At 41.3% G+C, this 26,232-nt stretch overlaps 1 protein-coding gene across 9 annotated transcripts in view; it reads right to left on the bottom strand.

The window, feature by feature from the left end:
• Positions 1–26,232, bottom strand: part of LOC135512789 (adhesion G protein-coupled receptor L2-like) — a 129,713-nt gene that overhangs the window by 68,305 nt on the left and 35,176 nt on the right. For all 9 annotated transcript variants that reach the window (XM_064935168.1, XM_064935187.1, XM_064935178.1 and 6 more), the window contains exons 3-4: positions 8,824–9,037; positions 2,309–2,418 (exon numbers count right to left, since the gene is read on the bottom strand). In XM_064935168.1, coding sequence (XP_064791240.1) covers positions 2,309–2,418; positions 8,824–9,037 — 324 coding nt within the window. The remainder of the gene's footprint in view (positions 1–2,308; positions 2,419–8,823; positions 9,038–26,232) is intronic.

The raw sequence follows: 26,232 nt of genomic DNA, 5'->3' as shown, positions 1-26,232 counted from the left end.
CATGTAAGGGATGGGAGAGGTAGGGAAGTATATACTGGAACCCTTGTTTTAATTGCAACCTCTACCTGGCATCAAACAGTGGCACTGATAATTGTGTAAATGGCAAAACTGCACATGCTTACTGAAAAAGCACACAGAAGACAGAATGATAAGGGATAAGACTTGTGGAGAGAACCAAAACAACATTCTGGATGGAGGAGGTGGCAGCGAAGATGGGGTAAGATGAGAGTAGGATTTGGAGAGGAGACAGGACAACAACAGCAGAGGGCTTTTGTTGGGCTTCTTGGGTTTGGGCTTTTGTTGGGCTTCTTTCAGTTTTTGCCAACCTCACTGTCCCATATCTGCCAACAGGTGACCATCACACATGTAAGTGTGTATTATAAGCATTTGTGAAATGTAAATGTATTTTTTTGCATATCCCAACTCCCCGAGATGCCCCCGGAGGGTGGGGTCACGTCGTGGGTTAGCCATTATCAACAGTGACCCTGGAGCAATTAGGTTTAAGTGCCTTGCTCAAGGGCACAGAAAGATTTTTAACTTTGTCGGCTCAGAGATTTGAACTAGTGACCTTTCGGCCACTGGCCCAATGCTCTCACTGCTAGGCTACCTGATGCACAGCATTATTTGTTTAGCTTGCTACCGAGCTCAGTACAATGCATATGATACTGTATGATAACATTTATGCATTTCTGTATTTGAGAGCTCTAGCTAATAGTTTTTATAGTTAGGCTTGGTGGTAGCTTAGTTATGTTGTTGTGTCCGACTATGTCATTTGAATTTCAATGGGAAAATAACCCTCTTAAAATGTCTTCACATGCTTGTGAATTGGTGTGTCTGTATCATGTTGTATTATTGAAATGTATAATGGTTTAGATGACAAACTGCCTTCATAGCATTCTTCCAAACTGTCTACTGCGAGATTTGAGGTAGGAGAGGTGCGTAGGGAGATGTAATATCTGGTGACGTACGAGACCAGTACTGGTAACATGTCTAGTGAATCTGAACGGGCTCCATCTCTCAAACCTCAAGGCTGCTTTTACAAATCGGCTTTGAAATTCAAATTGTCTCCCAGAGTTGCAATCAACACCTTATGAGGGTTTGGGGCAGGCGTTTTGACAAGAGGCAATCAGGAGGGAGGAGACAAGAGGGAGGGTTGTATTGAACACCACATTACAGGGAGCTGGGAAAGGGTGGGGCTGGGACAGATGGAGGACTGGACCACTCATTTACCTTTTTGTTCCACTTCTATTTTAGGCATTGAAAAAGAAAGAAAGCAAACAAGAAAGAGTGCAAGAGGGAGAGAAAGGTTATCGTGAGTCAACTACCAGGTAGGCTACATGAGTAGAGAAGGTTACAGGATATGATCGATAGAGGTGGCTGTTTTGGGGGAACAAGAAAAAACAGCAAACATAGGGAGATTATCAGACCCTATAATATGGAAGCATACAGGTTAGGGCTGGAGACAAACTACACAAATTGTTCAACCAATCACGATTCCATGCTTTTCTAGCCATCAAAATAATATTTGTTTTGCCTAGCCACTGATTGCATCAGTAATAAACAGGCCGAATTACTGTCCAAGTGAATTGTTTGACATAAAGAAACATTGTACTGTTTCTGAAATCCCTAATCAGTTTAAAATCAGATAACATTCTTAGAGAAACAGCAAAAGGGTTATTTCTGGCAGTATTGTCTGGGGCGGTATTTACTCAAAAACTTTATAGACACAAATCTAAATTCCGTAGTCCGCTTCGCCCACACACAGAACATTACTTGCCAATGTTACAGGCACAATTTCCCGAATGAGCCAAAAAATACAATTGCAAGTGAACAATGGCTGATGACGAGCAACCCATTAAACTTCATTAAAGCAGTGAAGCAACAAACGGAAGAGGGAAAAGATCCTAGCGAGACAACTAAGGAATAAGAAAGACTGAAACTTAGAAGGAGAGAGAGCATAGAGGTTAATACAGAAAAGATACAAGAGGGGACGGAAAGTTAGATGAGAAATGGAGAAGAGGTCAAAAACTAAATATTATTTCATGAAAATAAATCTTCAGCGAATTACATACCGTAACAGCAATAAGAGTCAGATTATTATTTTTAGAAATACATTTACTATTTCATTTAAAATATCAGCTTTTCATTGTTTTATAACAGACAGAAAACAAACTTTTACACACAGATAACACATACACCCCCCTCCGACAGGACCCCCACTTAATAAGTAAAGGATCTAATAAACCTAACTACACATTCAAGAAAAAAACAGATAGTTGCACAGCATCATTAAATGCTGAATACTTACTATATGGGACACATTCATACTGGACCTCTAGGTACTTGTAAGTGCCAGGACAAGGATCAGGGAAGACATCAGAGCCAGTCACAACCACACACTGGGTACGGTTGTTGCACCTGGAAAAGATGGATCACAAACATTTCAGCAATGACCCAAACTACTATAACATCCCCAGAGTGGTATTAGAATGAGAGAGACACATGAATAATACATATCCACTTCCCTCTTCCCTCCACACACTCATTCAAATCCAGTTTGCAGTGTTGCTGTGGTGAAGGATATGAAAATCATATTAATCTGAGCAGGGCAGTAAATATACTGTACTGTTGTTGCTATTAACAAGTTGAGGGAGGAAGAAGAGAATAAATACAGAGAGAAATAAAAGAGAGAAACAGTAAATAGATAAAGAGAAACACACACACACACGGTAAATAGATATAAAGAGGAATACAGACACAGTGTGGAAGAATGAGGAGTTGAGCTGAAGAAAGGTAGGGAGTATATTATGGGATGTTCATGTATATGAGATGAGAATATCAGCCTTATCAGTTCCAGCCACTAAGCACCACTCACCCACACAAAGAGCAATTAAAATGTGTACAACAGGCGACAGCAGAGGGTAATTGGCTGAAATGACTGTTTCTAGTGGGTCACAGGAAACACACAAGTCTCATCAAGTGAATACCATGTACTGTTTATCAAGTGTTGCCCGTGTATTTGTTATGGGAGACTCCCTAGCCTTTGCTAGTTATTTGCCTCATAACTTGAAATGACCTTGGCTATGAAGTTTTATGTACTACTCTTAAAACTGTTACAACTGTGTGTGTTTGTGTTTGTGAGTGAAAGATGGAGGGAGAGAGAGGGGGGAATAGAATAACTGATTTTGTGTAAATATAGGATGAAATTGGCCTCACTTCAATCAAGCTCTCTTGAGGCTGAGGGATTGAGAAGGCATAGCGTCAACAGCAGCCGCAGAGGCATCCCAGCTAGCACTTTTGGTTCCTAGGAAGTTGTGAGAACGTGTGTTTTTGGTTTCACATTGGATGTGGAAATGAAGCCATACGCTTCATGACCGGTAGAACGGAGCGTTTTTTTGACGTTCTAAGAACAGAAGTGAAAATGTCTTTATTATTAACCCTCTATGAACAGAAATGATAGGTTAACGTCCTTAAAACTAACTGAATGATTCAATAAGACTTAACTTTTTTTAAACTCCAAGCACAGATCAGACACTTCCATAGGCATTAATCATGCAAACATTTATTTTGACATGGTATCAATGAGATTCTAACCTATAGTCTTTTGATCTCCATCTATGGAATTAGGCCACTGCGTCACCAGGATGGAGCTAGCATGCCATGTTTTTTTACGCATACAAAGGTGGTCATTTTAGTTTATTTAAACAGACCCCATTTCAAAAGAAACAAGCACTCATTAAGATCAGGTGTGGTCAATTATTGGGGGCAGCTAACACACTTAGAGGATAGCGAGAGAGTATTGTTACAGCCCTTGGTTCACTCTGCTGTAGCTCTACTTTCACATCATCATCTGCTCATTTATCACTCCAGTGTTAATCTGCTAAATTGTAATTCTTCGCTACTATGGCCTATTTATTGCCTACCTCCTCATGCCTTTTGCACACACTGTATATAGACTTTCTTTTTTTCTACTGTGTCATTGACTTGTTTATTGTGTTAGTGGCTTGTTTATTCCATGTGTAACTCTGTGTTGTTGTCTGTCACACTGCTTTGCTTTATCTTGGCCAGGTCGCAGTTGTAAATGAGAACTTGTTCTCAGCTGGCCTACCTGGTTAAATAAAGGTGAAATAAAAAAAATTTAAATTAAAATTGTTGATGCTAAGAATGGAATGTATACATTCTTATATAACGTTCTGATTGTTAGTAACGTTTTTTTATGGAAAGTTTTGTTAACGTTCTCAGAATAATTTGAGAACATGAATTTAAAAAGAACCATTGAACTTTTAGGAAACGTTCTGTTAAAGTAATGAAATATCAAGAAACTTAGATTTGATTTGTTTGAAATTAACTTATGTCACATGCTCGTAAACACAAAAATATAATAACAATTATAAAACGTGACAGGAGGAACCAAGTCGTATGACTTTGTGTGTGCGCGTGTGGTCAATATGCATGTGTGTGTGCGTGTGTGTGTGTTGGTGCATGTAGTGTGTGTGTGTGTGTTGGTGCGTGTGTGTGTGTGTGTGTGTGTGTGTGTGTGTGTGTGTGTGTGTGTCAGTCTAAGTATGTGTGAGTGATTGGGTAGAGTCGGTGCAAGAGTTATTGGTCAATGCAGGTAGTCTGGGTAGCCATTTGATTAGCTATTTAGCAGTCTTGTTTAGCAGTCGTATGGCTTGTGGGTAGAAGCTTTCCAGGGTCCTGTTGGTTCCAGACTTGGTGGACTGGTACTGCTTGCCGTGCGGTAGCAGAGAGAAGATTCTATGGCTTGGGTGGCTGGAGTCTGATATTTGTTTCTTACTTCCTCTGACACCACCTGGTATAGAGGTCCTAGATGGCAGGGAGCTCAGCCCCAGCGATGTACTAGGGTACTAGGCCATAATCACCACCCTCTTGCAGTCGGGTGCCTTGCCAGTTGCCGTACCAAGTGGTGATGCAGCCAGTCAAGATGCTCCCAAATGGTGCAGGTCTAGAACGTTTTGAGGTTCTGAGGGCCCATGCCAAACATTTTCAGCCTCCTGAGGGGAAGGGGCTCTGTCCTGCCCTGTTCGAAACTGTTTGTGTGTGTGGACCATATCAAGTCCTTAGTGATGTGGACACAGAGGAACTTGAAGCTCCCGCTCCACTACAGCCCCATCGATGTGGATGCTCGCACCTCTGTTTCCTGTGGTCCATGATCAGCTTCTTCGTCTTACTGATGTTGAGGGAGAGGTTGTTGTCCTGTTCGTCTTACTGATGTTGAGGGAGAGGTTGTTGTCCTGTTCGTCTTACTGATGTTGAGGGAGAGGTTGTTGTCCTGTTCGTTTTACTGATGTTGAGGGAGAGGTTGTTGTCCTGTTCGTCTTACTGATGTTGAGGGAGAGGTTGTTGTCCTGTTCGTCTTACTGATGTTGAGGGAGAGGTTGTTGTCCTGTTCGTCTTACTGATGTTGAGGGAGAGGTTGTTGTCCTGGCACCACAATGCCACGTATCTGAACTCCTACTCCTATCGTCGTCAGTGATCAGTCCTGCCATGTGCTGAGAATGTTCCAAAGCCAAGCAACATTTCTGCACCCTTCCCAGAAAGTTCTTGGATGGTTGTATGCAAAATACCCAGAGGACAACCACGCTCTCACCAAGCTCTAAGAAGCATGTGGCTCTCATAACGTTATGTGCTAGCTGGAAACAGTTATCCATTACAAAAAAAAGCTGAAAGAATTGCACACCGTTTAGTGATAAATATTTGAGAAGGTCAAATGCAAAGTCGTGCCAGTTGGACAGATCTCTCACAGAATCACAGCTGAAGCAGAAAGCCTAGCTGTCCCTCAAAAGCCAAAAAGGAGAGCTTTCAGTGTGACAGCCAAAGTAGAAATTAGGTTGTTATCAGACCTGCCATAAAACTTCCCCGCAGTGAACCAGTAACCTTGTAGGAAATCCATGTGTAGTTATAATTACGTACAGATAAGAAACGCATACGTAAAATGCTAAGAGTTTATTAACCAGCCACTCGCTGCCTATTACTGCCTGCTTATAAGTATGTGATTAGCATTGAAATATTGGACAAATACGTCCAACTTATGTACAGTCGGTAGGCTAATCAATTTTTTTCTCCCATTACGTCTCCCTTGAATCATCTATTCTACAATAGCAGTGGGCAGATCATCATCATCATCATCATCGTCATCACAATGACATTACAGGAGGTTTTTGGGGATGCAGACAAGACAGTGGCGTCTGATATGTGAGCTACAGTCATCCACTCCCCTCCGTCAGAAAATATTAATTATGAAAAATGTCATTATCCCCCACCCAGGGCTATTAACCTGTCCTACTCTGAGGGGAGAAATAGTGATGACAGGGAAAGGGTGTGAAAACCCCTACAGACCTTTCCTTGCAATTCATCTGTAAGCTTGCTACCGTTTTATGTTTTTTTCCTCCAATGACACCAGAAATTATGAAACCAAAGAAGTTAATTTATTAGACATGACTCGTGTGTTAACACTAATTTCTCTCCTTTGAAACAGTGATTATTTTCACGTATCATATTTTTCTGTTAATCATCATATTTGTGTGGTTTTTGTTTATGACCAATTGGCTGATGGGTTCTTTTTAATTCTTCAAATACTTAGTAAAGCGATAGTGGCATCCATGGACACGGACAAATCCCACCATCTTCCTCTTCTTATGAGGTGTATTTATCTCCACTGTTTCAGCATGTGTCCGACAATCACCACCGTTGTCCAGGAGTTTCCCTTCATTGTCATAATCGGTGGTTTAAAGTTTGTATCCGTACTTTTTTTGACACGCTGATCATATCGAAAAATGAAAATACTTCTGCATTTCCTTTTGTGTAAACACATTGCAAATAGGCTAACAAATAACTCCTGATAAAGTTGGGTAGCTGATATTCAGAGCTTAAATAGCCAAACTGATTAGTCACAGGTATCAGGACTAATAAAACCAATGCAACAGCCTGTTTTACAAATGGTTGGCCTACCACATGGATGGGCATTCATAAAATTCCATTGTGGGCCGACATGGTAGGCTGCACCCCAGTAAGCATGAGCCAACGTCTTTTTTTGTCCTGGCAGACCTTACATATTTTTGGGGTGTTGTAAAAACGGTAGGCTTACCACATAGATGGCTATTCTTAAAATAAAAGTTCAGGCAACACTGTAGGCTACACCTCTGTAAGCACGGGCTGATGCTTTTTGGACGTCTTTTTTTGGTGCAGTCCGGAGCGGCCTTGATTTCCACATCCACGGACATTGGATTTTGGTCCGGACCAAATCGGAAACAATCAGACGTCTATGTTTGATTTAGGTTTTGTCCGGTCTGGACCGGCCTGATTTTGGACAAATATAGATAAGTCATTTCAACTTTCATTCAAACCAAATACAAGCCTGATTTCAACATCTGGAAAATACAAATGTTCAACTTTCATTCAGAACCTAAATTGAACATAACTTAAACACCAGAAAAATATGTCTTTTCAATATCATTTTGCTTACTGGGACTATTCTAGTTCTGTGAAGGCAGCATTTTTTTAGTCTCACCTAGGGTGGCAGAACGGGAAGAACCGGCCCTGTGTGTGCGTAATGGGAGCGCACTTGTGCGCGGCTGTATAAGTAATACTTTTTTGCCGCCTGTTGGCCTGCAGAACTATTGTTATGAAAATGTCTATTCATTAATGGAAAGTATACCTGCTTTGAGGATAAGCCAGGAATGTTTAAGATGTTTATTTAGACGGAATATGCAAATGTGGGTACAATGAAGGTGTCTATTACATGATTTAATATGCCATATTTGGGTAAAGAGCTCCATGGTTAATGGTATGGTAAATACTGAGTGGCTATAGGTATAAAGGTACCTGTTCAACCTGTGAGCTGGTGTAGTGTTCTAGCTCTAGTATATAAGCTGTGTGGGGAGGCCGTCCATAGCCTGGTATACCCCAACCTGCTACAGTATAGATGGTTTGACAGGGTAGGCCTGATTTCATTTAGATTCCAACTGGTATTTTGAGTCTGTTCATTTTATAAATACCTTTGGAGATTATGTAAATAGTCATTGAATTTCGTCATTCAACTGGAACCAACTTTCACTGTTAATAACATGGACACTATAGTGCACCTGATCCTGCTGCCTCCTGCTACTTACTGCCCTTAAGGCTGCTCCAACAACCGGTCTGTACGACATGGGGTCCTTAAATACACACCGCCGGGCTGGGGCCGGCACAACAGCAGAGTTAAAGTGATGAAAGCAGCCGAGTGACTGTACTGTAGCTAAATGCCCTGGGAGAGTGTTACTAATATAAATGGTATTATAAAGGGGAAGGGGTATTGCTCAGGGCGTTGGGCTGCGCCGTGTCAATGTTGGAAAAAAGAAGCCCAATGTTCATGTGACTCTTTGGGTCCTTTTGAGATGGACCGGCTGGCTGGCTGGCTGATTGTGCAGCTGCAGTGGTACTGGTGCAGGAATGCATAGACCATATGGTCTAGGGTTGCTACTAATGACCCCCTGTCCAGTTTTTAAAGTCTAGAGTTTCACAACAATACCCCCCAAAAACCATCTGATTATTGAAAGACAGGGAGGTGTGGGTAAACTGTCTCTTTTTTTGTTGAGTATGTGACAAAAAACGCTAGTTTATTAGGGTTACCACCCAAACCAAAACCACTTGTTTTCATTTGCAAGTTGTGGATCCAGAAGTACTAGACTGGACTCTAGAATACCGTGCCACCACACATCCATAACCAACTCCAGGTTTTATTTGTGTAACGAGACCTCGCTGTTCTATAACCTTTGAAATACAATATTCTAGGCCTTGGGTGAGGTAACAGTTGACTCTTACCTTTGTGATATGATCTTGTAGGCATCGGGGAGGTAGCAGTTGATGTTCTCCATCTGGAACGGGTCGGCGTCGCAGATCTTGTTGTCCGTGCGGCCGTAGTTCGCCGTCTCGATCATGATGACATCAGCACCGGGGCAGCGGAGATCAATGGCGTAGCCCTCGCAAGAGAGCTCTCTTCTGACCAGGCCAAACGGCAGAGCAGCACGACTGAATCCTGGAGAGAGGAAGGATGGGAGGGATGGAGGGAGCGAGAGAAAGAAATATTAGGACATTAGTACAAAAACTATAATTACCAATTTCTCTACGGTCTCAAAGTCGTAGGATATCTGAAGTTATATAGTCATCGTATAAAAGTCAATGTAACAACCCAGGGAACAAATTCAAATACACCTAAACACAAAACTATAAATACACTAAATCCCTCTCTCACTTCCTCCTCCAGGACCATAGTTCAACTAAGTTTGAATGGTTTGTTTCGACAATGGGGCACACGCTCCCTCATTAGATTTTTGGTTTATGTGTTCTGTTTTTCTATCAGTAAAGCAACAGGCAAAAAAGAGCCTGAATCTCCCAGCAGTAACATGGAGTGTAATTGAATCAATTTTACAGTGCCAACGATCGAAGAGGGGACTGTTTGGAGTCCACAGAGGAGAAAGAATCTATACATGGAGCTCAGCAAATGTGAACACCAGCCAAGTAGTGGTGCTTTGGGGAAAATGTCATATTTAGCTAAATGGTTGCACCCCCATCAACAAATTATATTGAAAGGGATTTTCACCATTGCTTTTTTACCTAAAAACAAAACCTCAAGCCAAAATACCTTGAAAGTACAAATAGATATATTTAGAAAAAGAAAATCAAAAAAGAAAAAAGGTCATCAACAATGAAATCTAGGGATGCACAATATAATCGGTAAGCATATCGGAATCAGCCGATATTAGCTAAACATGCCAGCATCGGCCTGATGTCTAGTTTAACGCCAAAAACTGGTGTCAAAGCTGACGTGCATACCCATATAACGTAGGTAGATGACGTAATGACGGCACAACAAAATATTGTGTCTGCTGTGTAAATCGAGCAGTCATTTGAAAGAGTAAGAACATTTCAGCGACACAACTCAAAGGCGAAATCCATTAACCCCAAGATAATAGAATTCATTGCTCTTGACAATCAACCGTTCTCTGTCGTGGATGATGTTGGCTTTCGCCAACTGGTCGAGCCCCGGTACACACTACCGGAGTTACACAGTAATGTTGAAACTCACATCCATGAGCTTCTTGCTATGAGCGTCACTGCTATTAGCTTCACGACTGACATTTGGACCAGCGATGTCAGCCCCATGACCATTATGAGTCTGACGCACAGTGGGTCCATGAGGATTTCCTACTGAGGAAAGCTGAATTACATGCTCAAGAATGTGCTTGTTCTCATACCGCTGCTACCATTTCAATGGCATTTGAGAACATGTTTGAAACTTGTAAACATGAAAACTCCTCTAGCTCCATTCGAACAACTGACTGGAGAAATAAACTCAACTGTGTCTGCAGCAGACGTGACACCCTCGGTCATGTCATTGAAACGCCTGCTCAACATAAATGCCAACACAGAACGGCGGGTTGGAAAAGTACTCTACCAGAGGCTCTGAACAAGCGATTCGGTGGCACTCTCTCTGAGCCTCTACTGTGTTGCGTCAATGCTCGATACTAGGTACAAGGACCGTGAAATGTTACATACGCAGCTGGACAAGATGGAAACGGACACAGTGACAGTGGGCACCGAGGAAGAGAGGCCACGGACAGACAGAGCTGAAACTTCACCGCTTGACATGTATGATGAAATCCTGGATGAGACTGAACAATGAAACAGCACAGCAAGTGAAATAAATAGGTTTAGATTATGTTTTACTGGTAATGGGGACATACAGTTGAAGTCGGAAGTTTACATAAACTAGTTTTAATCACTCCAACCTAAGTGTTTCAACCACTCCACTAATTCCTTGTTAACAAACTATAGTTTTGACAAGTCAGTTAGGACATCTACTTTGTGCATGACACAAGTCATTTTTACAACAATTGTTTACATGCAGATTATTTCACTAATAATTCCCTGTGTCATAATTCCAGTGGGTCAGAAGTTTACAAACACTAAGTTGACTGTGCCTTTAAACAGCTTGGAAAATTCCAGAAAATGTCATGGCTTTAGAAGCTTCTAATAGGCTAATTGACATCATTTGAGTCAATTGGAGGTGTACCTGTGGATGTATTTCAAGGCCTACCTTCAAATTCAGTGCCTCTTTGCTTTGACATCATGGGAATATCAAAGGAAATCAGCAAAGACCTCAGAAAAAATTGCATGCCTCCACAAGTCTGGTTCATCATTGGGAGCAATTTCTAAATGCCTGAAGGTACCATGTTCATCGGTACAAACAATGGTAAGCAAGTATAAACACCATGGGACCACGCAGCCGCCATACCGCTCAGGAAGGAGGTACGTTCAGTCTCCTAGAGATGAACGTCCTTTGGTGCGATAAGTGAAAATCAATTCCAGACAGCAAAGGACCTTGTGAAGATGCTGGAGGAAACAGGTACAATAGTATCTATATCCACAGTAAAACAAGTCCTATATCGACATAACCTGAAAGGCCGCTCGGCAAGGAAGAAGTGCTCCAAAACCACCATAAAAAGGCCAGACTGCGGTTTGCAACTGCACATGGGGACAAAGATCGTACTTTTTGGAGAAATGTCCTCCGGTCTGATGAAACAAAAATAGAAATGTTTGGCCATAATGACCATTGTGAAGCACGGAGGTGGCAGCATCATGTTGTGGGGGTGCTTTGCTGCAGGAGGGACTGGTGCACTTCACAAAATAAATGGCATCATGAAGAAGGAAAATTGAATAGATATTGATATATTGAAGCAACATCTCAAGACATCAGTCAGGAAGTTAAAGCTTGGTCACAAATGGGTCTTCCAAATGGACAATGACCCTAAGCAAACTTCCAATGTTGTGGCAAAATAGCTTAAGGACAACAAAGTCAAGGTATTGGTGTGGGTATCACAAAGCCCTGACCTCAGAATGTGTGGGCAGAACTGAAAAAGCAAGCAAGGAGGCCTACAAACCTGACTCAGTTACACCAGCTCTGTCAGGAGGAATGGGCCAAAATTCACCCAACTTATTTTGGGAAGCTTGTGGAAGGCTACCCAAAATATTTGACCCAACTTAAACAATTTAAAGGCTATACTACCAAATTCTAATTGAGTGTATGTAACCTTCTGACCCACTGGGAATGTGAATAAATAAATAAAAGCTGAAATAAATCCTTCTCTTCCTACTATTATTCTGACATTTCACATTCTTAAAATAAAGTGGTGATCCTAACTGACCTAAGACAGGGAATTTTTACTAGGATTAAACGTCAGTAATTGTGAAAAACTGAGTTAAAATTTATTTGGCTAACGTTTATGTAAACTTCCGACTTCAACTGTACGTAAATGCCAACACAATTTATTTTTGATCTGTGGGTGTGTTTCAACTATTTAACTGCACTAGAATGCTTACAAAGGCTGCTAAGACTTGAAATATCGGTTATTGGTATTGTTTTGTGTTTTTGGCAAAGAAAATATCAGATACCAGGCAAAAATCTCATATCGGTGCGTCCCTAATGAAATCCATTAATTAATACCTAGGATAGGATAAGTAATCCTTCTCACCCCCCTCCCTCCCCCTTAATGATTTAGATGCACTATTGTAAAGTGGCTGTTCCACTGGATGTCAGAAGGTGAATTCACCAATTTGTAAGTCGCTCTGGATAAGAGCGTCTGCTAAATGGCTTAAATGTAAATGTCTTAAATGTATGTATTCAAACTTTGAAGAATACTGTCACAGGTTGCAGTTTATTTGGAGGCATGCACAAAGAAAAGTCCTCAAGGTCCAGAAATGCATCTGGTGTTCCACTAAAGAACTAAGTTTGAGGCAGTAGCACTGCGTGAACTGTCAATAATCACTGTTGTCCATGGCAACAGTGTGCCTCCCCAAGTGGCCAGCTGCCATTTGTGTTTTCTGCCACTGCACTACTCTCCTAATTAGTCTCTCCATTCAGCATGTTACCTTCTCAGCACTCACATTGGCTCCTTGGCATTGTCATGTAATAACACAAACCACCCCAGGTTCCCTTGCACACGCCTGCTAATTGCACCGACACACACACACACTTTTGACACCCAGGGCCTGACGCAATTAGCAATTATTTGAACGAATGGCTCAAAGTTGAAGTGATTCCGGCTTGAAATTCTAACTACCCTGAGACACCGACCTTGGCTCAAACTTCTGTCTGTCTGCTTGTCATAATCTAGCCTGTAGTGGTGCCTTGCCTTGTTTTATTATAATGGTATTCTGTGTCAGTCCACAAATGTCACAGACAAACGCTGACGAGTGTCAAGCAAGGTTTGAATACAAACTTGGATATAAAGCACCTGTAAGCCACGAGGTGAGAAACTCTGAGGACTTGGAGGCACCAACCAGCTCTCAATAAGAAAATACCTTATGTATGAACCACTTTACAAAATAATGCTATGGATTTTCATACAAGACTACTTCAGAGATACACACACACACACGTTAAACATTTTGGGATAACTTAGAAAGTGTAGACATTGCTAATGTTGTAAATGACTATTATAGCTGGAAAAGGCTGATTTTTCATGGAATATCTACATAGGCGTGCAGGGGCCCATTATCAGCAACCATCACTCCTGTGTCCCAACGGCACGTTGTGTTATCTAATCCAATTTGATCATTTTAAAAAGGCTAATTGATCATTAGAAAACCCTTTTGCAATTATGTTAGATCACAGCTGAAAACTGTGGAGCTGATTAAAGAAGCAATAAAACTGGCCTTCTTTAGACTAGTTGAGTATCTGGAGCATCAGCATTTGTTTGATTACAAGCTCAAAATGACTAGAAACAAAGACCTTCCTTCTGAAACTCGTCAGTCTATTCTTGTTCTGAGAAATGAAGGCTATTCCATGTGAGAAATTGAAAATAAACTGAAGATCTCGTACAATGCTGTGTACTACTCCTTTCACAGAACAGCGCAAACGGGCTCTAACCAGAATAGAAAGAGTGGGAAGCCCCGGTGAACAACTGAGCAAGAGGAAAAGTACATTAGTGTCTAGTTTGAGAAAGAGACGCGTCCTCAACTGGAAGCTTCATTAAATAGTACCCGCAAAACTTCAGTCTCAATGTCAACAGTGAAGAGGCGACCTCCGGGATGCTGGCCTTCGAGGCAGAGTTGAAAAGAAAAAGCCATGGGGTATTGTTTGATTCATCAATTTTAGAATTTCAGAATCACAGCAACAAACTGTGGAAAAAGTCAAGGGGTCTGAGTACTTTACAAATGCACTGTATATCAGTGCCTTCAAAAAGTCTTGTTACCCCTGGACTTATTCAACATTTTGTTGTGTTACAGCCGGAATTCAAAATTAATTAAATATATACAGTACCAGTCAAAAGTTTGGACACACAGACTCATTCAAGGATTTTTCTTTATTTTTTACTATTTTCTACATTGTAGAATAATAGTGAAGAAATCAAATCTATTAAATAACACATATGGAATCATATACTAACCAAAAAAGTGTTAAATCAAATATATTTTATATTTGAGATTCTTCCAAGAAGCCACCCTTTGCCTGGATGACAGCTTCGCACACTCTTGGCATTCTCTCAACCAGCTTCATGAGGTAGTCACCTGGAATGCATTTTAATTAACAGGTGTGCAGTGTTAAAAGCTCATTTGTGGAATTTCTTTCCTTCTTAATGCGTTTGAGCCAATCAGTTGTGTTGTGACCAGGCAGGGGTGGAAGATGGTATTTTACCAATAAGGCTAAGTACATATTATGGCAAGAACAGCCCAAATAAGCAAAGATAATCGATAGTCCATTACTTTAAGACATGAAGGTCAGTCAATTCGGAAAATGTCAATTACTTTGAAAGTTTCAAGTCAAGTGCTATGATGAAACAGGCTCTCATGAGGACCGCCATAGGAAACAAAGACCCAGTGTTACCTCTGCTGCAGAGGACAAGTTCATTAGCGTAACCAGCTCATAAATTGTAGCAAAAATAAATGCTTCGCAGAGTTCAAGTAACAGACACCTCAACATCAACTGTTCGGGAGACTAAGAATCAGGCCTTCATGGTCCAATTGATGCAAAGAAACCACTACTAATGGACACCAATAATAAGAAGAGACTTGCTTGGGCCAAGAAACACAATCAATGCCATTAGACTGGTGGAAAACTGTCCTTTGGTCTGATGAGTCCAAATTTGAGATTTATGGTTCCAACCGCCGTGTCTTTGTGAGACGCAGAGTAGGTGAAGGGATGATCTCCACATGTGTGGTTCCCACTGTGAAGCATGGAGGAGGAGGTATGATGGTGGTTTGCTGGTGACACTGTCAGTGATGTATTTATAATTCAAGGCACACTGAACCAGCATGGCTACCACAGCATTCTGTCATCCCAGCTGGTTTGCGCTGAGTGGGACTCTCATTTGTTTTTCTACAGGACAATGACCCAACACACCTTCAGGCTGTGTAAGGGCTATTTGACCAAGAAGGAGAGTGATGAAGTGCTGCATCAGATGACCTAGCCCCAATTGACATGGTTTGGGATGAGTTGAACCGCAGAGTGAAGGAAAAGCAGCCAACAAGGGCTCAGTATATGTGGGAAGAACTTCAAGACTGTTGGAAAAGCATTCCAGGAAAGCTGGTTAAGAGAATACCAAGAGTGTGCAAAGCTGTCATCAAGGCAAAGGGTGGCTACTTCGAAGAAACTCAAATATAAAATATATTTTGATTTGTTTAATACTTTTTTTGGTTATTACATGATTCGATGTGTGTTATATCCTCGCTTTGAGTAGGTGTCCAAACTTTTGACTGGTACTGTACGTGCCATTGAGGGTTGTATGTTCATTCCATCTAGTCCAACTAACTGCAACAACCACTGTAATTATCCATATACCCTTTATTTCATGAGAAACCTGTCCAGAATAGGGAATGATGAAACACAGACCATGTGGCTTCAACTTTACTGCAAAGACTAATGAACAGGTTCCGCGACCATTCCTCATGGAGGGAGTGACAGCTTTATCACACTGGCTACAGAAAGCAGACATAAATAATGCATTTCATGGGGTTTTATCCCCTTCACTGTATTTCCCCTCCCTTCCCTTCTGTCCACCAGCTTGCTATAGGCTATCTATCCATGCACTATATGGTCTGATCACACACAGCTGCTATCAATTGAGGCCTAGCAATTGATTAAGCCTGGGGCTCGCTTGCCGCCTCCTCCCGGTACTGTATAGCTACATCTGGTCATAGGGCAACAATATATCAATTAAGGGAGAGTATCTTCACTGTCAGGCAGCCCACAAGGACAAATTGTGGTGTCTCCTGGCTCTCTTCAGATGGTCATAAATGAGATCCATGCTATCTTACTTCCTGGTAATTGGACACGTATCATGACAAATCTTTCCCAAAACGTAATATTTTGAGAAAATAATTTTGTTTTCCTAAAGGGGGAAATAATGGAATAAAAACATTATTTGCTTCTGTTTGAGAACTGCACATCATGTTCCCTCAATCATCATTAGATCCAAGCGTTCGCAATACAATTAAGTGAACAGTTGGGGAACATTTTTAGGAACATCACTCTTATTAAAAGTACAAATGAGGCAGAGAGCTTTACACAGGGGGGAGGGAAAAAAATTGTGTGCATGATTGGTTGGGGAAGTGTGAAAGGCTTTTTATCTCATGGCTCCATGTAGCTTTGTTTGACTGCTCTGATACAAATTTGCAGTGGTAGGAAAATAACTGTCACAGGACACAAGCATGTTGGGCAGCCAGCTGCAGTTCACAACAGTTCAGAAGATGGGAGGGAAAATCGATAGCACATTCTCTGTGTGTAAAAAAGAACGAAGCAAGTCTACCTCCCTCTTTATTGGTCCTTCAGACTAACATTAAATCCTCCTACGGCTGCATCCAACAGGCCAGTAAATCCAGTCAATAATATATTTTATACAACGGGTGGGTCTAATCCTGGATGCTGACTGGTTAAAACCGCATTCCAGCCAGTGTCTAGTCCACAAGTACCACTGGCTAAATCTACAATGTTAAAATGCCTATTTACTGTTCCATCTCACTGCTCAATCCACTGTCTCATCAACCCAGCCAGGTAATTTATAAACTTGATCTCCACTATAAAAAGCATATAGACATTATTTCACATTTATTTTAGACTAGCATTTGATTTTCAACAGCGGAAATGTGTATAAACCTTGCTTCAATGTTGAAATCCTGCTGTCCCATAGTATTTTCTCCCCAATTTCAAGGTATCCAATTGGTAGTTACAGTCTTGTCTACTTGCTGCGACTCCCGTACAGACTCGGGAGAGGCAAAGGTCGAGAGCCGTGCATCCTCTGAAACACAACTCTACCAAGCAGCACTGCTTCTTGACACAATGCCTACTTAACCCGGAAGCCAGCCGCATCAATGTGTCGGAGGAAACACCATACACCTGGCGATCGTGTCAGCATGCACTGCGCCCAGCCCGACACAGGAGTCGCTAGTGCGTAATGGGAAAAGGACATCCCTGCCGGCCAAACCCTCCCCCAAGTCGGACGACACTGGGCCAATTGTGCGCCGCCCCATGGGTCTCCAGGTCGCAGCCGACTGCGACAGAGCCTGGACTTGAACCCAGAATCTAATGGCACAGCTAGCACACTCGGGAGGCCGTCCCATAATAATGAACGTGTTGAGACAGACAGACAGGCAGCTTTTCTCAGCCATTCGAAATCATGAATCAGGTGGCATAACGTTTTTGGATATATACAAAGAAATGTCAGTAGAAAACAGGCCAAACTAAATGAAATGCAGCAAGTTTGCTGTCTTCAGTTTGAAGTGATTGTGTTACCTGTGTTGTTGGCTAGCTCCTCTGAACAGCAGTGTCATGACAAGAGAGAGCACATTTTCTATGCCAGGCGAAATCATGCATCATTAGCTCATTGCTATGGATGTATCCAAATAAAATGTCACTAGAAAACAGATTAAACCAACTCAAATGCAGATACTTTGCTCTTATTCTTGCTGCAATGTTTGACCTGATGAAGTTAGCTGTAGTTGGCTAGCTAGCAAGCAAGAAATAAGAACGTTGCCAGCCAGTATGGCAATGGAACATTTAGAAACCAACGACTGGGTCACATACATAGATACAGAACACAAAGACATAGCAGACTTAGCGACTGGGTCGCATCCATGGTAACTAAACCGATAGAACGAACAACCAGCCAGCTTGGGTAGCAACCTTAGACTTGTGTCGGGACTATATCTCGTGGAAGGATGAAACAGTATGAATAAATTCAGAAAATATATTTTGGGTGAAAATATGTCAATCATTATTTGAATATGTTGGTAACATATTGTATAGATTTGCAGTGGTTTTCATGGAGATTCCATTGGGCATTCTATATTTAAGCGATAATGGCCTAGAAGCCGGTGTTTGGAGGACATATTGCCACGGTTTACCGGCCCTCGACGAACAACACCCATGCCATTATATACTCCAAACACCGGCGTCTCTGGCATTATCACTTAAATATAGAATGCGCAATCGAATCACCATGGCAACCATTGTGCAAGTCTACTCTGTCCCATAATTGACCGTGATCCCTTACTCCTGGCCCTATTGACACAACGCCTTATCAAGCATTCTGGTCAGTGACTGACTGACTGACTGACTTGGGGGGGGGGGGGTAGGCTTTTCAGATTCCTCCCCCTGACCAGCCAACGGTAAGCCTGCTATTGAGCTTCTGAGCACTGAGCAGCCAGGCGGGGCCAATACTGGCTCACAATGTGTTGCATTCTGAGAGTGTGGAGTCCCTCTTCTCTTCGGTCCGCACCCTATAACTCAATGGCAACAATCCCTTCCATAATACAGATTTTGTTTTCTATCAACACCCTTGAAATTGTAAGTGGCACTGAGGCTCAGATGGGTGGTGCAGAATACAGGCCCAGTCTGTGGCGCACTGCCATCGTCTTCATGCTTTTAAAACCCAGAGAATAAAAGAGAGAGAAAAAAAATCTACAGAATTGGGGTTTTGGCCAACTGGGGGGCAGTTTAGAGCAGCAGACATGACACACAATACACAGTCATGTTTAGCCCCTTATCCTAACCCCTTAATTTCTTAGCATTGATTTGTCCTTTAAAAGGCCTATCCAATACAACCTTAAAACCTCTGATGTTAAGTCACCTACTTAGAGGACTTTAAGCGATTCTGGACTTGTTACGACTGACATTTTAGTTTACAAAGCGTTGTGAACTTCGCAGGATCCAGTGCCTTAATGCCGACTTATGCTTGATACGGTAATGTGGTCTGGAGGTTCCATATGGAAAGTGTGATGCAATGCAGAGCCTCCGGAGGCTTGTAGAGGCCAAATCAACATCTGTACGGTAATACCGTGTGCCTCCCAAACTCTTTAACAATGCGGAGGGCTCCATATACAGTTGAAGTCAGAAGTTTATATACACCTTAGTCAAATAGATTTAAACTCAGTTTCACAATTCCTGACATTTAATCCTAGTAAAAATTCCCTGTCTTTGGTCAGTTAGGAGCGACACTTTATTTTAAGAATATGAAATGTCAGAATAATAGTAGAGAACAATTTATTTCAACTTTAATTTCTTTCATATTCCCAGTGGGTCAGAAGTTTACATACACTCAATTAGTATTTGGCAGTATTGCCTTTATACTGTTTAACATGGGTCAAATGTTTTGGGTAGCCTTCCACAATAAGTTGGGTGAATTTTGGCCCATTCTTCCTGACAGAGCTGGTGTAACTGAGTCAAGTTTGTAGGCCTCCATGCTCGCATAAGCTTTTTCAATTCTGCCCACAAATGTTCTATGGGAATGAGGTCAGGGCTTTGTAATGGCCACTCCAATACCTTGACTTTGTTGTCCTTAAGCCATTTTGCCACAACTTTGGAAGTATGCTTGGGGTCATTGTCCACTTGGAAGACCCATTTGCTTGCAAGCTTTAACTTCCTGACTGATGTCTTGAGATGTTGCTTCAATATATCCACATAATGTTCCTCCTCATGATGCCATATATATTGTGAAGTGCACCAGTCCCTCCTGCAGCAAAGCATCCCCACAACATGACGCTGCCACCCCCGTGCTTCACGTTTGGGATGGTGTCCTTCGGCTTGCAAGCCTCCCTCTTTTTCCTCCAAACATAACAATGGTCATTATGGCCAAACAGTTCTATTTTTGTTACATCAGACCAGAGGACATTTCTCCAAATAGTATGATCTTTATCCCCATGTGTAGTTGCAAACCGTAGTCTGACTTTATGGCGGTTTTGGAGTAGTGGCTTCTTCCTTGCTGAGCTGCCTTTCAGGTTGATATAGGATTCGTTTTACTGTGGATATAGATACATTTGTACCCGTTTCCTCCAGCATCTTCACAAGGTCCTTTGCTGTTGTTCTGGGATTGATTTGCACTTTTCGAACCAAAGGACGTTCATCTCTTGGAGACAAAACGTGTCTCCTTCCTGAGCGGTATGACGGCTGCGTGGTCCCATGATGTTTATACTTGCGTACTATTGTTTGTAAAGATGAACGTAGTACTTTCAGGCATTTGGAATTTGCTCCAGACTTGTGGAGGTCTGGCTGATTTAATTTGATTTTCCCATGATGTCAAGCAAAGAGGCAGTTTGAAGGTAGGCCTTGAAATACATCCACAGGTACACCTCCAATTGACTCAAATGATGTCAATAAGCCTATCAGAAGCCTCTAAAGCCATGACATAATTTTCTGGAATTTCCCAAGCTGTTTAAAACCTGTTAATGCTCGGGACAATACTGCCCCTTTTGGATGACTTGCGTACCTATAGTAAACTAAAAAAGAATCTGCATATAATAATAATCATTGGATAGAAAATACTCTAAAGCTTCTAAAACCGTTTTAATTATGAAGAACTCACAGGGCAGCCAATCTCCCAAACTAGTTCTGGTTGGGCCAACTTTGACGTCATTTGGGCCAAGTTGGGCCAACTTTGACGTCATTGCCCCCACCCTTCCCAACCAGCTATGGATCTGGAAACACTTTCTATGTCTTCCACTAGATGTCCTCATTCAGAAGAGCGTTTAATTGTGCAAATCCCGCGAGCTTTGACCCTTTGGGAGGCAAAAGAGTGGGTGTTGCGAGAAAATATGCGCGTTAGGACGCGAATTGTACACAGTCATTCCTCTGTTCCAGATTGTCTGAGAAGAATTGCTTTAGTCCGGTTGAATCGCCAATTGTTTTGTACGTTTATAACATCCTAAATCTTGATTCTGCACTTAGTTTGACCAGTTTAGTCGACATATAATATGTAATTTTGAAGTTTTGATGTGCAACTGTTCGGGACCAGAAGTCATTTTGGATGCATTTCAGCTGAAAGTGGTAGCATATGCTAATACAAAGACACGCGACTTGAAACAAAACGATGTATTGGGTAAGTATGACTCCTTCTACTACATTCTGATTGAAGACCATCAAAGGGAATATTTATGTTGTAATTTTGTATTTTTGTTGACTCCAACATAGCGGAGAAATATTGCTTACGTCTGAGCGCCTCGTCAGATTATTGCATAGTGAGCGATTTCTTTAACGTTAAAAATAAATGTGACAAAGCGGTTGCATTAAGAAGCAGTGTATCTTTCTAACTACATGTAGAACATGTATATTTAGTTAAAGTTTATGATGTGTATTTCTGTTATCTGGCGGAGCTATCTATAATTTCTCCGGACATTTTTGAGGATTTTCTGAACATGGCGTCAATGTAAACGGAGATTTATGGATATAAATTGCATATTATTGAAAAAAACATAAATGTACTGTGTAACATGTCCTATTACTGTCATCTGATGAAGATTTTCAAAAGGTTAGTGAATTATTTTTCTTTTAATCCTGCGTTTGTGATTGCATCTTTTGTTCGACAAAATGGCTGTATATCGTCTGTGTCTTTGTGGTGGTTTGACATAAATATGTGCTATGTTTTCGCCGTAAAACATTTTAGAAATCTGACTCGCTGGGTAGATGAACAAGGTGTTTATATTTCATTTGAGCTATTGGACTTGTTAATGTGTGGAGGTTAAACATTTCTAAGAATATTTTTGCATTCTGTGCGCCACCTTTTGAGTTGAGCGGGGGGGGGGGGGGGGTGTGCCTTGGGGAACCTGTACCGTGAACACGTTAAAAAAGGCACAGTCAACTTAGTGTATGTGAACTTCTGACCCACCTGAATTGTGATACAGTTAATTATAAGTGAAATAAATTGGTCTGTAAACAATTGTTGGAAAAATGACTTATGACTTGTGTCATAAACAAAGTAGATGTCCTAACAGACTTGCCAAAACTAGTTTTAACAAGAAATGTGGGGAGTGGTTGAAAAATTAGTTTATTAACTCCAACCTCAGTGTATGTAAACTTCCGACTTCAACTTTAGCTCCACATTGACATGATTGGTTGACGGTAGGAGGGGCGGTACGTCCTGTATAAACACAAACTCACTTCCTTGATAACTTCCTTCACAACTGCTTTGTGAAGTGCAAGGAGTATGAATGCCCTGACTTCTGCATAGGCAGCGTCGCCGTTTATATTCTGTACGGCCAACGGAGACGCCGCATTGACCATCAAATCATTGTGTTTATAGTGCCAGTAAGCCCCATCTGTCTGCTTCCCGCTACCACTGTCAGCAGAGCTGACTTGAAGTGTCAGGTTGCATACTCAACATTTGCATAGAGAGTGACACGTCACATTTTCTGGCCTATCCAGACAAAGAATCTAATTGCTCTCCCTCTGAGCAACTGAGCCCAGAAACGGCATATTAAAGGGGCCAGTCCAGCGATTTCAGCAATCATGGTCTGATCTCACTGTGATATTCTCTGCCAAAATTAGTGCTCTCAACATGAAAACACAAAATTATAAAATCAATATGTGCATAAAGCTAAAGTTATAACGAGTCTAAAGACATTTGAATGGTGTCTCTGCGTCGCTCAGAGGAGGCTCAGCAGATAATGCTCTGTCGTCAGTTATATAAAATGGGGCCAAATTTGTTCTGTCCCTAAATATGAGCATATTTATTTTACTGTAAGATTTCACCTTATAACTGTAAGTAATTTATCATTTGATTGTTACTATATTTATAAAGCTTTTCATTTTAAGCCCTATTCTTGTACTTTTGTTGAATAGGATTTTTATAATATTTGTACTACTTCAGAAAGTATTCATATACATTGATTTATTCCACATTGTCTTGTTACAGCCTGAATTCAAAATTGATTATAGATTTCTCACCCATCTACACAAAATACCCCATAATGACAATGAAAACATGTTTTTAAGAAATATTAGCAAATTTATTGAAAATTAAATATATAATTTACATAAGTATTCACACCATTGAGTGAATACTTTTTAGAAACACCTTTGGCAGCGATTATAGCGGTGAACCTTTTTCGGGTATGTCTAAGAGCTTTGCACACATGGATTGTACAGTATTTGCATATTCTTTTTGTAATTCTTCAAGCTCTGTCAAGTTGTTTGTTGATCATTGCTAAACAGACATTTCCAAGTCTTGACATTTTCAAACTGATTTTAGTCATAACTAGCTAGGCCACTCAGGAACATTCAATGTCATCTTGGTTAACAACTCCAGTGTATATTTGACCTTGTTATTGTCCTGCTGAAAGGTGAACTTGTCTCCCGGTGTCCTCTAGGATTTTGCCTGTGCTTAGCTCTATTCCGTTTCTTTTAATCCTAAAAAAAACTCCATAGTACTTACTGATGACAAGCATACCCATATCATGATGCAGCCACCACCATTCTTGAAAATATGAAGAATGGTACTCAATGATGTGTTGGATTTGACCCAAACATAACACTTCAGTTTGACTTTAGTGCCAAATTGCAAACAGGATGGATGTTATGGAATATTATTTATTCTTTACATGCTTCCTTCTTTTCACTCATTTAGGTTAGTATTGTGGAGTAACTACAATGTTGTTGATCCATCCTCAATTTTTTCCTATCACAGCCATTAAACTCTGTAACTATTTTAAAGCCACCATAGGCCTCATGGTGAAATCCCTGAGCGGTTTCCTTCCTCTCTGGCAACTGAGGACGCTTGTATCTTTGTCGTGACTGGGTGTATTGATACACCATCCAAATTGTAATTAATAATTTCACCAGGCTCAAAGGGATGCCCAATGTCTGCTTTTTTATTTGATTTAATCCATTTGAAAACGTAGGCTGTAACACAAAATGTGGAAAAAGGCGAGGGGTGTGAATACTTTCGGGGAGTCAGATAGCCTAGTGGTTAGAGCATCGGACTTGTAACCGAAAGGTTGCAAGATGAAATCCCCGAGCTGACAAGGTAAAAATTTGTCGTTCCGCCCCTGAACAAGGCAGTTAACCCACTGTTCCCCAGTAGACCGTTATTGTAAATAAGAATTTGTTCTTAACTGACTTGCCTAGTTAAATAAAAATACTTCTGCACTACTTGAGCTGTTGTTAAAAGTGAGTACACCTCAGCAATTTATAACTATTTTTACCAAAAAGATGAGTTCCAAACCTTTCTAGAACTATGCAGCATTACCAGTTATTGTTAACGGCCATCTCATGACAAATCATTACCTTTGGGTATGTCTTTTTAGACAGAAATAGAAATGGAGGTTTTACTTCCCAAACTCCCTCCCTCTCCTCTCAGACAGAGGCGCCGCAAGAAAAAGGGGAGGGAAATACCAGAATGTTTGATCAGTCTGGGAAAAAAGGCCCTTTTTTGGGGGTGGGCGATGCAGACGAACGGCGAGGGCTTTCACAAACAGACAGAGAACACAGCTAGGAGTTGGTTGACACTTGTCATCCTCCATTAAGGCCTCTTTGATTAGCCTTTGTTGTCGTGGAAACAGCAAACAGCTACATGCAAATAGCCTGTTCCCGCCCCAGGCTGGCCCCCATTGTTCTGGGCCCAGGCTTGACAGGGACACTTTCTCCACATGATAAAGGCGGGAGTAGCCCTTTAGGAATAGGAGTAGCCCCACCGCGGACACAGCGTGAGTCATTCAAAATTGCCTGTCTTTTTTGTCGTTTTATTCTTCAATATTACTGGTAGCCACATCTCTGGAAAAAAGAGGGGATCTTCCAAAGCCACGCATTCCTCGCCAACTGAGCTGGATGCCTCCATAATCCAATATCCGGAATTAGGAGAGGGGAGTTGGGGGAATCTAAAGCATATCTGAATACTTAACACGTGAGAACAAAGCGGTAACAAGGTTTCGCCTATTTTTTCCCTTTCTGTTCTCCGCAGTATTTCCAATCTGCTCAATTGCTCAACGGATCTTATTGATTTGCAGGTCAGGGAAATAATTTAAAAACAATAGATCATTTTGAAATAAAACACATTGAAGAAAATAATGGTGACTTCAAAAAGGCAATTGCATTTATTAAATAAAATATAACTAGTCTCAAATTGTAAATATGTCCACAACATTCTGAAGCTCAAGCCGAAAAGTATTATATTTAAGAGATCATACAAGCCTCTCTGTTTAAAACCCTCTGCATCACAAAATAAAATGAAATCTACTGCAACTGTCTGCTGTTTGACATGTTTGATACAATCTCACAAATACTATGTAACATGAAGACACACATTAAAACACATGGGAGTGAGGTGGGAGATGAGGAAGGAGACTTGGGGAGTTGCAAAATAATAAAAAATCTGCTTTAAAAACAGGCGGTTTAGACTTGACCACTTTACGACAGGCCCGCATTTCATTACAACCACCAAAACTGCCATAATACAAATCGACAAAAACATATGGCACCATCTCCATGACGCTCATCCATCCTCCCCCGCACCCCCCACCCCCCTTGTCTCTGTTCCACCTTGCTGGGAATCGTTTGTAAAAGACAACGTCAGACAAGACCACAGAGCAAACCCCAAAGGCTAAACGCTGCTTCCCAGACAGACAACTGCTATCAAACACCCCCAGGTTCCGATATACTGTACCATAAGCATTCTAAAATAGAACTGTATAAGCCAGTCAGTTCATTTGTGGTGAGAGCCATGCTCTTAGTAATGCTTTTTTTCTCTCTCTTTAATATGGATCAAATACAATGGTGTCGGCCGTTCTCTCCAGTTCATCTCCTAGACCAGGGGTAGGCAACTAGATTCAGCCATGGGATGCATTTTGTCGTAGAGGATAGTTTGGGGGCTGGAACCAAATTATAATAATTAGTATACTGCACATTTACCACAAATAAGCCCAAAAAGAGATTGTACTTGAAACTAACAATAATTTCATACCGTAATT

The sequence above is a fragment of the Oncorhynchus masou genome, chromosome 3, assembly GCF_036934945.1.
Source record: "Oncorhynchus masou masou isolate Uvic2021 chromosome 3, UVic_Omas_1.1, whole genome shotgun sequence".
NCBI lineage: Eukaryota > Metazoa > Chordata > Actinopteri > Salmoniformes > Salmonidae > Oncorhynchus > Oncorhynchus masou.
Note: the sequence above shows the minus strand (reverse complement) of the source record. Positions and strands in the feature narration are given on the sequence as shown.